This window comes from Acanthisitta chloris, unplaced genomic scaffold (genome assembly GCF_000695815.1).
Source record: "Acanthisitta chloris isolate BGI_N310 unplaced genomic scaffold, ASM69581v1 scaffold8964, whole genome shotgun sequence".
In the NCBI taxonomy this organism is placed as follows: Eukaryota; Metazoa; Chordata; class Aves; order Passeriformes; family Acanthisittidae; genus Acanthisitta; species Acanthisitta chloris.
The window spans coordinates 10,532-25,853 of NW_008670909.1; the positions used below are offsets into that span (position 1 = coordinate 10,532).

Consider the following 15,322-nt stretch of genomic DNA (forward strand, 5'->3'; position numbering starts at 1 on the left):
GTTTGAAAATGAGCTAAACTGTCACAACTCAAAAGGATTTTGCTCAAAACTGGTCAGTTACATTACAAAAGATAAATGAATACTTACTGACAAATTTTCCACACAGTTTCTAATCTGGGAAATCAATACTGGTTAAGAGCTAAGCTAGTTTTAAAACCAAACAAGTAACAGACAGCTACAAAAATATTGTGAATTAAATACACGTATTAAATGTTTAACAGTGCAAAATGTTGAGATGAAGCATACGAAATAATGGCTGCAACCTTGACAACAGTTAGTTTTAACAGAATTTCTAAAAAGTTCCTGAGTTCCTGCTTATTTTTACGGCATGTAGATGGAATCTGTGTGTTCTTTATTCAAAGAACTGCAGATGGTGGGTTTGTGTTGAGTGTTACTTGCATGCTTGTCATTTGTCCATTCCTCTCCATCAGTGATGGGATCAGCCTGCTCAGAAGTCTCTATTTCCTCCTCTTCACTTTGTTCTGCATTGTCTTCTTCAGCACCACTGAGGGTCTTCCCAAGCTGAAGAGTCTCCATAGTTCTCTGGGTCTCTGAAACCCAAGATTCAATTCTGCTATTAAGCTGAACCTCTACAGAAATTGGTTCATGGGCATAATCCTCATCGTCATCATCTTCCTCCTCCTCCTCCTCTTCTAGCATTCCTGGGACAAGAGTACTGGTGGTACTAGTCATGGAAGAATTCAAAAGGTCTCGGCAGCTGCCATCCAGTGATCCTGTTTCTGTACTCTGCTGTGAGGCCCATTCCAGATTGTCATCTGGTTTCACCTCATCTTTGTCTCCTAGTGTGGATTTTCCATGATTTGTTGCTGAGGTAGTGCCAGTTGTAGCCAAGGGTGGTTGTTTATTCAGAGTGGCTTTTTCCATTTGACCATTACCTGCTTTTTCTGGGCCTGCAGTCTTACACGAGGATTCCCTCTCATTTTCAGAGGTCTCTAACCCATCAGATGTTTCCACCATATTTCTCCAGTTTGTTTCTACAAATTTCAAAAGAAGTTTAAGTAGAAAACATTAATTCTTTGTGCATATAAAAGTTTCTCCTGATCATACCATAATTGTTTAAAAAGCAATAGCAGCTAGTAATTTTAATATTATTCTGTGCTTGTTAGAAAAATTTCTATTAGAAAAAAAAGGAAACAGGAGAGAACAGAAACAACTGTGATTAACTTCAGATATTTTCCCTTTTATCCCCTTATCATCTTGGCTTAGGCAACCATATGAATAAACTTGCATTTTGCTCACACTAGAATCATTCACTGCCATCTCAAGTTCCAAAATTTAAGCTACATGTCCTATCTTCAGAGACCTCAAATTTGATTCCTTCTGTCACTAGTTCTTTCTCAATTATATAATCAATTCTGTGTTTGGTACCAGTTTTATAGCAGTTGAGTAAAACTGAGTTAGACAGCTATAGCACTTCTAAGGGCCAGAAATTAAAATTTTCTATAGTTCAGAGAAAAAATTACTTATGAAACTAACTGAAAATTAATCAATTTTCTCCTATCCTTGAAAATTGCACAGTACTGTAAATTATGAACAAATATGGCATTTTCAGCTACATTTCATACTACGCAGCACTTGGAAAATATCAGCTTCCAGTTACAAAGGTAAGGTGAAACACTTACCATATTCTTTCTCATTCACCTCGGATATGGGCTCAGAAATCACACTGCAGAATGAGATGGCACTTGCTGCAGAGGGGTTCCGAGAGTGGCCCATGTGATGAGGTGCCTTCTTGACGTTCTTCAAGGCTTCTTCTGCCTGCTCCTGTTCCATGGCAGCCACCATGTCTCTGTATGCTTTTCTGGCCTCTTCAGTCAGGGACACCAGCTTATTAAACAGGTCCTAAGGATGAAGACAGTTTTTATCATCAGTAGTTCAGTTTTCACTTTAAATTACTCCTTTTAGCCAAAAGTATATCTCACAGTGAGCCTCAAGACCATTAACACCAAATACATTTACTTCAACTGAAAACAAGTTCTTCTGTGTTGAATAATAAAAACACCACTCCATGTTTACACACTTTTGAAGAGATGGAATTACTCTAAGATACTGTTTTTCTTACATTCTTAAGCCTTCCAGAGCATTTCAGATTACATTTAAGTCTATTGGAAAGGTACAGAGATGCTGTGACCCAAGTGTTTCAGCACAGAAACTATCAATACTGAATTCCACAGAAAAACACACCCTAATAATACAGATGAGGTCAGGGCATTAGCAAATGCACATTACTTCTGTGTCTCTCGATGCCAAATCGATTCTTTACTACGAGGAATGTAATTGTTTACTCCAGACATTTCGGGGACTGGAATTGCTCACCTCAGCACCTGAGTAGTTGAAGATGCCCACGACACTGACAGGAACCAGCTTGTTCACACAGCGGCCAAGAGCTTTGCGGCCAAGAGCAAAGACGAAGGGAATCTCCTGCTCCCGGGCCATGGCTATCACGTTATACAGAGCCTCGTCTAGTCCACCTTGAAAAAAGCAATTTTAAATAGAAATCTAGTCAATTAAAGTCATAGTAGGGAAGGACAACTCCCTAACCCATTTTAACTCTAATTAGTCAGTAAAACTCCAATATACACATCGGTAGCTACTATGTCCCAGTGGGTAATAAGCTATACATTCCAAGTATAGTGAATATAGACAAAGGTGATGATCTGTATTCTCTATTAGTCCTGACACAAATTCAGAGGTGTTTTCTCAAGCATAGCTTTGCTCTTCTATCTCAGGAAGCCTCTGTTTACATTTCTGGTTGTGACAAAATGTGTCGGTTGGCTTAACTAACCAGCTCACATTCCTCTTAAGGAATCTTCCTTAAGAACATCCAGAGCTCAGGACTCCAAATGTATCAAAGACTGAATGAAATAACACACAACAGACTTTAATTCTATGACACCTAATTTTCTTTTAGCCTGTCACTCCTCATGAATGAGTTCCTTCTGGAATGGAGTACAAAAGAAGGAATGTGAAATGGCAATTACACAATTGGAGTCCGGAACTGTTACATGACGCATAGTAACAAATGCTTCTAACCTTGCTAATCAACACTTCTAATCAGCACAGGAGAACTGAAAACAGTGACGTGCTCCACTTGTTTTTATCATTTATACCTTTTGACTGGATTTTTTCGCAGTTGGGAGATATGATTACACACTTGATCTTGTTCAGTTTCATGTGCTTCGTAACCTCTCGCAAGCCCATCACAAGTCTTCTCCTGGCTTTAGCCCTCATGGGATCCTTTTGATAAATCCTTTCCTGAAAGCTGACAAGCTCTTGCAGTAAGAGAGTCACACACTCGTCTATTTCTTTACTTAGAACTTGGTTACAGTATCTGTCAATTCAAAAAAAGATTCACAAATGTCAGCACAGTTAATTCACAAACAGCGTAACACTTAACCAATACTGCTTTCCTGACCCTTTGCTTTTGCCAAATAAACATAACTTTGCTTCATCAGAACAGTTATTAAACTTTAATCAAAGTCATTAAAAGGACTTGGAAATCAGACTGCAAAGTTAGTTATAAATACATCCTGAAAATGTCTGATTTGCAGTAGCATCCCTGACCTCAAGAAGCCTGTCCAAAATAGTATTAAAAATAGAAATAAACACTCCAATAAATGCCACAAGCAACTACTCTTTTCCTTAATTTGGTACTCACTAAATATACATTAATAAGAAATCCATAACACACTAAGAGTGACTATTTTCAGCATTCCTAAGTATTGCCTCCTTTCCCATCCAACGTACACATGGACTCCCTTTAAAAAATACCTTTTAGAGAATACTTTCACCTGGATTATTTGTTGCAGGCACTGAGAAAAGCCTAAAAATATATACACACATTTGTGTGTGTACACACACACAGAGCAATCCATCTATGACAAAATACTTGCAGAACCTTTTATTGCTGAAAGGGAAGATCATGTGCATTAAGCTCTTAAGTCTTCTGCACGCATCCACACACCAGGGTGGCCAAAGTGCAACCCTGAATTTTCATTAATAATGCAAAACTTACTCTCTGAATCTCTTGCTGTGAATTTTGGTTATTGCAGAAGATGCCATGGGACTGCCTATTCCAGAACTAGCAGGTGAGCCCTGTGACACTGGGGTCATGCAGTATGGAGAGTTCTGACTTGCTGGAGAAAGTGAAGTATCACTAGGCATACTCAATCCAGTTTCTGTAAGATAGTTTTGAAACATTATAAAATACACTTTTACAGAAAAGAATCACAGTTGTGTATCACTCCCTTACGCTTGCCAAATTACATTCTGAAAGCACTGAACGGCATTTTTGCCTAGAGGGGTAGCTGAGAGGGGGGAACAAAACAAGCAACACACCCACCACTCAGCACAGACTGGGTAAGTCAGTAATATTTGAATATTTGTTAAAAAAATCTCAAGCTTAATTAATAAAACCGAAGGAAAAGTGTAATCAACTCTGACATGTGTTGGGAACACCCACTTCAGAAATTAAATGAATGACTGTGTGGAGATTACGTCCTGACAACCCAAACTGGACTAAGCCTTCCACAACTGAGAGACAGACAAAGCATTTAAGAGGGTTTCAATTGTTAGTATTTCATAAAGTTAAAATAAATTAAAAAGATAACCTGAATAAATTGTGTGGCATCAAAAGTGAAAGACAAAATATGAAAAAAAGCAGATTAGCACAGTTGGGGGGAGAGTGAAGGTGCTTTATTAGAGAGAGACCAACCTTCTTGAGAAGCCAACTCCTGAGACTGATCAGCAGTCAGGTTTATGTGAGCCTCTTTCTGCTCGTCAGAACCCAAAAGGCTATGGTCAGCTGATAAACGGCCTTTCTTCTCTTCTCTCTCTTTCAAAATAATCTAGGAACAAAACCAACAGCTATCAGCATCTCAAAATTACAGACACCTGTAAAGAAAAATGCCCATCTGACTGAACATAACAAAGTTAACCGAGTTGTTTTTAACCTTTCTACTCATGCTTAGGACAGAAACCTCTAAAGTCATTTTAGTTTCCTCTTTGATGACAAAGAGCATTTCACCCCAGCACTTAACAGATGGCATACTCAATACTCACATACTTCTACATAAAACAAACTGCTGAAAACACTATTTGAATAGTAAGTAATTTCAGTTTCTTAATTTATACGTAACACTCATTAACACTCATCCACACCTCTAAAAAATACCTCAACACAACCAAACTGGTCATCTGTGAAGCACCTCAACAAAGAGAATCCCTTCTTTAAAAGAAAGGGAAGTGCAGAGCTAAGTAGCCACAGCTATACTGATGCATAATTGCAACAAAGGCATTGACAACAGAGTTTAGAAAACTTTTCTGAACAGGTAGATATGCATTCCTCTAACTCAAGCAGATAATGGACCAGTCACAAAGGCTTTCACCTCTGTGTTTTTTTTTAGGGCTCACTTTTTTGTATATGGATATGTACAAACAATTATTTCTAAATTTACTCAGTTACAAATTGTGGTTTTACTTCAAGTTCTATATCCATCTATAAAAAAAAGTAAGAAAAATTAAGGTTAGCATACTACATTGCTATACAGGCTAGGATTTAGCAACATGAAAAAGCTATGGAAGTTTTCCCATATGTCCTAGTGCTTATAATTAAAAAACCATCCTTGCAATCTGTATTGAAATAGATTTGTATCACCTTCAACTATGAGGGTATAAATGTTACGTTACATGCCTAGATCTAAAGGATAGGACATCAGTTTAATAGGAACCAGAGCCAGAAGCTCACAGCTCCCTTAGTCTATGCTTATGGGAACTAGTCCACAACTAAGAAAACACATTTTTATTTCTGAAGTGTGGGTCAAACCACTCCAAGGCTGATGTAGTTACCTTTTTCAGTGCTGTAGGGCGTTTCAGCTTGGCAATCTCTCTCTCTTTTCCTCTTTTCACTTTTGGGGCAGTTGAATCCAAAGGATTAAGGCAACCCATAGATGGCTGTCCCTTTGTTAAGGACTTTCTGTTGGCAGATTCTTTGGTATGAAAGGGAGCAGCACTGCCAACTAAATACAAGATAGATATTAGTTTCACCCAAAGACATGTCAGCTTTATTTCAACACTGCTTTCAGAATTCCCAGTGATGAGTTCTCTAAGTACATTTTCCTTCCTCAGAAAGAAAAAAAAAAAAGCCAGTTCATAATGACAGGAAAATTACATCACCAGATATTGTTGCTTCCAGATGGTTTTAAGCTTTCTTCAACTCAGCCTCATGTTTTAGGAAGCTACAGATTCCAGGAATTATTTTAATACATGGTAATGGATCTTTCAAATGACTACATGCAGCTTTATCAGTTAGATGATTATGGTAAGATAAATTGCAAGTATTTATCCAAACATTGATTTTTAGTTGTCAAAGACTTGAATAGTTGACAGGACAAAAAAGATGAGAGAGTGCAGCACGTAGCTAAGTGTATCTTCTGCCAGAAAGAGAACAAATGCTGTCTCCAAAGGAAATGCCAACAGTTCTTTGCAGAGCTTTATTTGATATCACCTTGCCAACTTGAATTCATGTTTGAAGACTGCTGAAACTCAAGGCAGGTAAATGAAGCAGCACACAAGAAGGAAAATAGTAACTATGTGCATAACGATGGACTCCAGGCTACACACTAGTTCTCAGGAATGAGATCCATTGGTTGTAATAGGTAACTACAGGCATGTCAATTCTGTATTAGGCAGCAAGCATTAAAAAAGCTAAATTCATGTTGTGTTGATAAAGAAATAGCAAACAAAAAAAGCATAATTAAGTCATTGCATACATTCATGATGGAACTCTAACTTAATATTCTGTGTGTGTCTGATCCTCCTTACTTAAAAAAAGATACAGCAGAACCACAAAAAGGTACAGAGGAAGCAATGTGGGTTCTCAGAAAAGATACTGCCACAATCAAGTAACTAATTAGATCAGGACTCTTCAGACTAGAAGAGATGACAGACACATCAGGGGAAAGCAGGGAATGATTGCTCACAGTCTTTGTAATACAAAGGCTATGAAAGCTAACAAAGTTATCAAGTAGCTGTATGAAAATCCCCAACACTGACCCCCACTCCAAAAAACCACAGCAGGAAGAGTTTCTCTACACAGGATGTAGCAAGGTACAAACGATGGACAGTTCAAGGAACAAATTTGGTTTGAGAAAGCCTTGTGTCAGGAGGCCCTGAACTATACTCAGCAGAGATGGAAAAATTATCCTAGAGATATCCCTCCATATCAGTCACAGGTATCCTCTCTAAGCTGCTTTCCAAGAGAATTTTGTAGTATCTTCAGCAGATGTTTAGTTTGATCTAATACAGTTCTTTTCACATATTCCTTTCAGCACTGAACTACGCAAGACATGACCAGCAGGTCTTTTAAAAGACATTTGGCCTCAGTTCTACACGGACTTCCACCATTGCATACCGCAGCTCAGAGGAAGACAGCACAAGTGAATTTTGAGAAATGCATTGAAACATGCTTATATTCAAAAACTAAAATTTGAGAGAAGGAAATATTTAGGATGCCTGGATGTAACACGTTTATAACAAAATGTACTTAGCAACAGTCAAGCAGATGAGCAATACCTGTGTAGGAGAGAGGCCTGGTGTTAGTGATCTGACGAGCTTTCATTGCTTGCTGCTGCTTTTCCAGAGCTGCTAACATGTCACCCAAATCCAGCTGAACAGGAGTCTTGCTCTTCTTCCCAGCCGCTTTCGATAGAGCCTCCTACAACACGAACATCAACAAATACAAAACAATGGTGTCTGCAGCACATCCTTTACAAAGAGATTATTGCTCTTAGGGAGTAAGAGGAGCAACAGGTAACTGATACTCCTCTTTACAAACTACTGGGGGGGGGCAGGGTGCTACACACTTGAAGCTTTTTCTGTTCCATGCTTATCTCTGAATACTCTTGAGCTGTTGCCAGTGCTGCAGCCAAGGCCTTCTTCTTCTGACTCTTTGCACGCTTCGGTACAGAGGTTGTAATGGGAATTGGGGTTTGGACTATATTGATTGGTGAATTCTCTGGTAAGTCATCCAACTAGAATTTTAAACAAAATGCAAAAAACCACAATTACAGACTTTCTCTCAAGGCCAGAGAATGTGGCACTCCAGAAACCAAATCACTCATGGCTTTGATCACCAGTATGACATCCTAATTAATTACAGCTACATGACACAGTTACTAAAACTAGAATCTTATGTATTTTTCATTTTTGTACGAGAAAACTACTGTAGTGATCTCATATTATGGCTTCAGAAGGGTTTTTCCCCCTCCCCAGCACAAAGATTTCACATAGGACATGACTTTCCTGGAAAGCAGCCAAATAGATTAAGCAGTCTCTATGCACAGATCTGCAAGAAAATACTTAAGTAGATCACATACTAGGAAAGTAACTTCCCAACAACTGTTTCCACAGCCTTAAAGCAGAAGTAGTTTATTTTGAAATGAAAATAAAGTACACAACTGCAGTTATTTATAAAAATTGACACTATTACTATATATTTGCAGAATTAGAAAGAAGTCTGCATCAAGCCATCAGAAGCAGCTTCCAACTTCAGATATTCTATGATGCTAAAGTGTGTATGATATTTACCTTCCAATCTCAGCAGACAAAAACCCAGCAGTCTGGGTTTTGTTTAAGATGGATTCCCTGCACCACTTATTTAACTTGACATTTCCTTAGCATCCAAAGCTGGTAACAAACACCTCAAGACCATCACAATCACTGCATTGTATGCATTGTAGCAGAGATGCATAAAAAAATGACACAAATCAAGTAGTCTCAAAACATCTTAAAAGGCTTTACAAAACAAAATACTTACTACTTTGGGTGCAATCTTTTGCTGCATGTTACTACTTTTGCTGCTGCCATTATCACTATTTAGCTCTGGAAATTCATCTTCATCCTAAACAATACACAAATTAAGAATGAAAAGAATGGAACCAAAAGACCCATGAGAAGCATCAACTGAAACTACTTCAGGTAGAAAAATGAATTGAATCCTGAAGTCCCACTAAGCTAGAAGGACACAAGTGACACAAAGAGAACATGATGAAAAATTAATAACACAATTCTGTATCCAAATAACCTTTTTCACAACAACAATTTATTACCCTACCAAAAAACCCCAATTATAATTAGAGGGTTAAACCAGAAAACACTAATTCTTATTGCAAGTTGAACAGAAAGTCACTTGAAAAGCTACTTATCTAACTTATCAACCCGAGATAGTTCTGAACTCTTACACTTTCCACAACACCCAAATACAAGTCTCTATATTCACAATGAAAGCATCACATAATCAATTAGTGCACTGCATTGTACACCTCCTGGGACCAAATGTTTTGCAACTCTTCCCTATTGAGAGCATCCCTTATTCTGCACACAACCTGCGTCGCTGCAATGCAGAAACAGTACCTCAAAGTACAGAGGTTCAGGGCTCTGCTCTGCTCTGTTTGACTGGCTTGTAGTTAGAGGTTTTTCGTGCCGTTTCTGCAAATTCTGCCTTCTCTCTGAAGATGTGCTGTGCTCTCTGCATCTGAAACCAGACTGAAAACAACAAACATGATTGGCATTTTGCAGTTTCTATTTTTCAAGATGTGTGTGCATGCAGAAAAGCTCTCCCATGAAAGCACTTTCATGTTTGCTAATAAGCAACTAGGTATAATTTTTACAGAACTACATTTGATAAGCTGTGCTTTGGTGTTCAGAATTTTTTTGTGGGGGTTTTCTGGTGGTTTTTTTGGTTTGCTTTATTTTTTTTAAATAAAAAAATAAACCCTGCACAAACATTCCACAGATAGTATCAGACTATTCCTCCTCCTCAAGTGAAACCCAGATCCAGTATCTCTATACATTCACTTCTAAATTTCTAACTTGAAAAAAAAAAAGGTTCCTTTTGGCCAAACATGAAGAAACCCATGAGTTGCTGGTGACTCTGTACAACTCAGATGTAAATCCTGAGGAACTGTGTGTAACCACCATCACTCCAAAGAATCTTCTCCCACCACATAATTATTCTACCTGCAGTTACTGCCTTTTCAACATGACTTTACGTGACAATGCACACAGTTTTCTAAGGACCAGAGACATCAGGATCATGGTATAAACATTCTTCTGTTCATTATGTGACAAGTTGATGGAAATCCATGTGCAAGACTGGTTGGCCAAAAACAATGTATGACTTGAATGTGAAATTCACACTTATATGTATTTCTCAACAAAATTTCCTACAGACCTGTCACCAATTTAGTTTCAAAGGAAAACAGTTTCTAGGACAATTCTGCCTTGAGGTACAGTGAATTTGGCTGGGGTAACCTCATTTAGAACTCCTTGTGCCAGCTTTGTTTTTAAATATCGAAAATAACTGCCAGATTTAGAGTCTAAACTGTGACTGGATGAAAGGAAACCTGGTTCTTCCTACCCTCACAATGCCATAAACTGACAGTGGCTTCTAAAGCTTCTGACTACAGATTATAAAAAGATTCAGACCTGCTACAACATCAGATACAAGCATCCACAAGCTTCTCATGGATATCAAATGGGAAGATTCAAGCCAATTTAGCAATTCCACCTAAAACCCTGAACAGGGAAGCTAGCTCACACATGTCTGCAAATACAGACATGTCTGTGATGGAACTGCCACGCCAAGCTCAGCTCTTCTTGTCTGCAGCAACCAAATTCAAGCAAAGCTATGTTTCAGAGGCAAACATTTCAGCCTTCTCTCTGACCCCTCCAGACCACTCACCCCAGTAAAATGTATCAAAATTAGGAAAACCACCTTCTCCTTACATAGTAATTACAGAAATCCTGTCCCATCTGAAGGAATTTTCACAGAAAAATATCCAAGTTTTAGCCTAAACCAATTTTAAATCACTAAGAAATAATAAAAATGCTAAAAACTGGCGTGCAATATAAATTTAAAACCAGAAAGTTTCAAAGACAACAAGAGTGAGAACACAGGATTCTAGTTCACCATCACATCACAGTCTTTCTTTAGAAAGTTTGAGGTGGTTTTTTTTTCTTCTGATGTGTGAATGGGTCAAAAAACTGAACTAACTTTTCTACACCCACACTGGCTCCATTTCACAAGTGACTTTATATATGCAGTGTTCCTTCCTAGGTAGACACATACAGAGAACAGGCTCTAGGCAGAAGACTGCCAAGTACATTAAATTATATATATATGTATATGTGATACAGAGCTAGCTCAAGAAACATACAAGTTAGAAATGTGCAACTGGACTTTTAGATCGAGTTGCTACACTTTTCATTCACTGTTTGCATTAATATTTTTTGCATGTTAATTTTATAATTCCTTTCAAATTCCTTATTTTCATGTATTAGAAAAAAACCCAAGAGACCTGAATTCAGAACCATTGATAACATACCTGTGGATTATTCCTTTGCTCAGCTGGTCTTCCACCTCTAGAAAAGGTCTGAGCTTTTTCAATCCAAGGTTTTTTTTGAGTTGCCTGGGAATTTACATTAGTCCAACTCATACCAGCTGAAAGAGAAGTGACATCTATGAACAACTGAATTAGTATGACAGAATGTACCATAATTATACATGTGCCACCAGAGCCAGGAACAGTTTTGATACAAATAAAGTCCTTTAAAGGCTAATTCTCTTGAAACAACATTCACTTCTGTGGCTATTTTTAAATAGAATTGCCTTTATGGAATAAAACTGCCAACAGCTGATCATCACAAAGCAGTCAAAAGAAATCTCAGGTTCACACCCATACCACTTTCAGTTCAGCCATAGATAGCAGCAACTAGCATTACCCAGTAATGAAAACATTTGCTCATGTTACAACGCTTCTCTAAAGCTTCTAAAAGTATCAGCACTTCTCAAATAGAGAATGAGAACTCTTTGGCTCTATTGCTACCCAGGTACAAACTGCACTCCAACAGGGTAAGGAGGATAAACTCCACACATGCACAGTTTTGCGTGAAAACTTCCACTGGAGTCTCTAGCTTTTTCTAACCCGTTACAGGCAGCTGTTGATAAACCATTAGTGGTAGCTACACACTTGTCCACTCAGACAGTAGCAGGTGTCTTGGTGGAGGTGGTTGGAAATCACAGTAGAGACACCTTCAGAGCTATCTGATCAGTCAGAGCAGCATGCTGGAGTAGATCAAGAGGTGTAAAGCAAAACCACAAATGTGACCCAAAGTTTAAACAGCTCACCAGTTAACACAATGCTTACTTGTATTCACTGATGGTTCTACAACCTGAAAAGGAAAATAAAACGATTTTAGTAATTTTTATTAGCCTACAGGATACAAATATAGTTAAGTTACTCAGTCGTGTTTACATACATTCATTGCACAAGAATCTGTATTTCTTGAAGCCATGGCTGCAGCCTGGTTATTGCCATGCTTAGGACTACAATAGCCACTGTCACTGTCAATGTCTGCTTCACTTGCACCCTGTTCACTAGAGGACTCTGCAGCAGGGTGAGAGGTTCTTCTACGCCTGCCTTTTGATTTCCAGAGCATTGTAGAGGCGCTCTCAGAAAGTGACTTGTTAGCTATATCTGAAGGAAAGTCTTCAAGAAACAATAAAAACAGAATTACTCATGCAGGAATTGTTAAAAGACATGAAAAACCTACACATCATAAAAACAAACTGAACAAGCCAAAGTCTTTGCATATAACAATTTCCTTTGAATAAAATTACAGCAGCACTGAATTTAAATTATGTCTAGGTCCAAGTATTATTAGTAACCAACTCCTTCAAGAAGAGTCTGTTTCTGACAGAGGCAAAGCCTCTGCAGGAGGACCATATCATTGCAGTATTATAAGGTGACATATTGAGTAGTTATCTGCAACCATCAGCACCTTTTCTTCATTACTCTTTTGATCTGCAAAGACTTCTCTTAAACGCTACATGTAAACCAGGTCCACCCTCTTTTAGAAAAGATGGCAACTGGTATGTAGTTGTAGTTATTTCATACACCCAGAATTTAAGAAACAAATTACCTGTTTGCTGTGATGCATCAACCAACAAAACAATCTTTGATCTGTTCTCAGGACCTGATGAACTAGTCTCCTTTTGAGTGGCAACATTTTTCACTGGAGGACGTTTATTTTTTATGTGCATCTGTAACTGCTGTTGCTGTTTAAAAATATCAGCCACACAAAAAAAAGTCACATGATTTGACTTCATAGTTGTAATCAAACTAAGCAATTAAAAGTTTTAATGCTCTCTACAGAAGCCACATGTTTGAAGACGAGAGATTAAGGGAAATAGTCATAAAAGTACTTAATTTATTAACCTCTTCACATTATTTTCTGCATGAACTGTTCACTATGATGCAAAAGCACCCAAAAAGGGTAAAGAAACAATGGGTATACTTCCTTTGTTCTCTAATGAAGGAATTCTAAGCTCAGATCCAACTCACAGAGAGGCAGTGGGAGTTTCCATGTCATACTTGACTCAAAGTATTTTACCACAAAATATCTCTATAGACAGTTTTGCTACTCTCTGAATAACACTTTTTCTGCCCACCTTTCCCTCCACTGATTACTACTGAAATTCTTGCTCTAGCTCAAATGCACAAGGAGCATGTATTTTCTTTATACAGTTCTACTTAGCCTCTGAAAAAGCAGACTTACTTTTTGTATGACTGGTCCCCTGTTACTGCTCCTGCTCCGCTGACTGGATAATGGAAAGACCTGGCCCGACGGGTTGGGACGCTCAGTGCATTCTGTAGTAACTGTATTTACAGCACTTGCTGCTTGAAAGGGTGCAGGATAGGGGGTAGGGAAAAGGGAAAGGAGAAACCCATGACCTGAGCACATGGTGCTGGCATCAGCTGATAATAGGTATATTCTGTAGACACAGGTGGCTGTGCAGATATTATAGGATAAGCAAGGTATGGTCCTGCAGGATTTGGGCTGGGTTGCTGCCATCTGATGTCATTGTTATACAATGGAAACTGTCTGTAAAAAAAAAAACAAAGCAAAAAGGGAAGACAACTAAGACAACTGCTTGAGCACATGGTGCTGGCATCAGCTGATAATAGGTATATTCTGTAGACACAGGTGGCTGTGCAGATATTATAGGATAAGCAAGGTATGGTCCTGCAGGATTTGGGCTGGGTTGCTGCCATCTGATGTCATTGTTATACAATGGAAACTGTCTGTAAAAAAAAAAACAAAGCAAAAAGGGAAGACAACTAAGACAACTGCTCAGTAAGTTTTTCCCCTCACAGAGAATTCAGACCTTCACCACCCCTTCAAAAACCACAGTTTTATCATAAGTTCCTGAACTCAACGTATTTTAACTAGTTATGTGAAGAAAACTGGACACAGCTACACTCAATACACATGTCAGATGCACACTTCTGCCACAGCAAGACCTAACTTGGTCACCTGACACCTTGCTCCATTCAGCAGAGATTTAGACACAGACCTCCTGAGTGGCCTGTGGAAGATGCAAGAGCTCAGCAAGTGACTTTGGAGGGATTTGTAGCAGGAAAAAAAAGCAGCAAAGAATATGAATAGACAAAAGCAGAGGGAAGAAAAGACAAGTGAGGACAGAAAAGCCTCATCCTCACCCCATGAAGGGTTTGAAGATTAAACACAGTGAACAAAAATAACCCCAATGAATATACAGCCCACAGTCACTGACTCCTCTCAACTCCACAGAAGTTTAAACTCATTTAAAATTAGATCACCTTCCATGAAGATCACAACCACTTATTACCTGTTGGATTGATTTTCCTGTACAAATGGATAGCAAGTTATCAGGTAGCTGGGGATTGGTGTTGGTTCCATGCCATTAATTCCTCCACTGTCGTTAGGAAGCGCCATTGGGATCATTAGTGTTTCTGGACCCTTCTTCTGAGGAATAAATGGTTCTACTTCAGCTGACAGCTTGACATTCTTAAGAGAAAAGAAACAATATCTTCATTAAACGCAATCCTAAACCAGTTAGAGAAAATTGAGATTCATAAAGTTGTAGGCTAACTACCACAAATCACCAGCAAATAGATGACAAGGCTACAGGATTTCCACGATAAACCAAAAGAGGTGGAAAACAGTTGGCAAGTGCTTATTGCATCCTTCCAATCAATGCAGGGTGTAATACAGATCACTAACATTTAGCATTTGCATTAACCTTTACAAGCGCAATACAAACACTAATTAATTTAAAAGGGACTGAAGTTCAGATCTTGCAGAGGATACACTACTCTGAGCACAGAGAGAAATCCCATTAGCACTGTATGTGGAGCACAGTTGTGTAGGCTTGCAGGAGTGAAACCAACATATGGAAGATGTAGTAATTCCTGGCCTG

General features: G+C 38.5%; 1 protein-coding gene across 1 annotated transcript; it reads right to left on the reverse strand.

The window, feature by feature from the left end:
- Positions 1–289: 289 nt before the first annotated feature.
- On the reverse strand, positions 290–14,932 carry SECISBP2L (SECIS binding protein 2-like; the record flags this gene model as incomplete). The annotated part of the gene is given in 18 exon segments (XM_009073876.1): positions 290–995; positions 1,644–1,863; positions 2,338–2,492; positions 3,132–3,352; positions 4,037–4,199; positions 4,736–4,868; positions 5,869–6,038; positions 7,594–7,735; positions 7,884–8,051; positions 8,837–8,920; positions 9,433–9,564; positions 11,406–11,521; positions 12,228–12,252; positions 12,340–12,569; positions 13,003–13,138; positions 13,639–13,791; positions 13,794–13,965; positions 14,732–14,932. Coding segments are annotated over 18 exon segments (3,295 nt in total), but the record flags the coding sequence as incomplete, so codon positions are not given.
- Between the last annotated feature and the right edge of the window lie 390 nt (positions 14,933–15,322).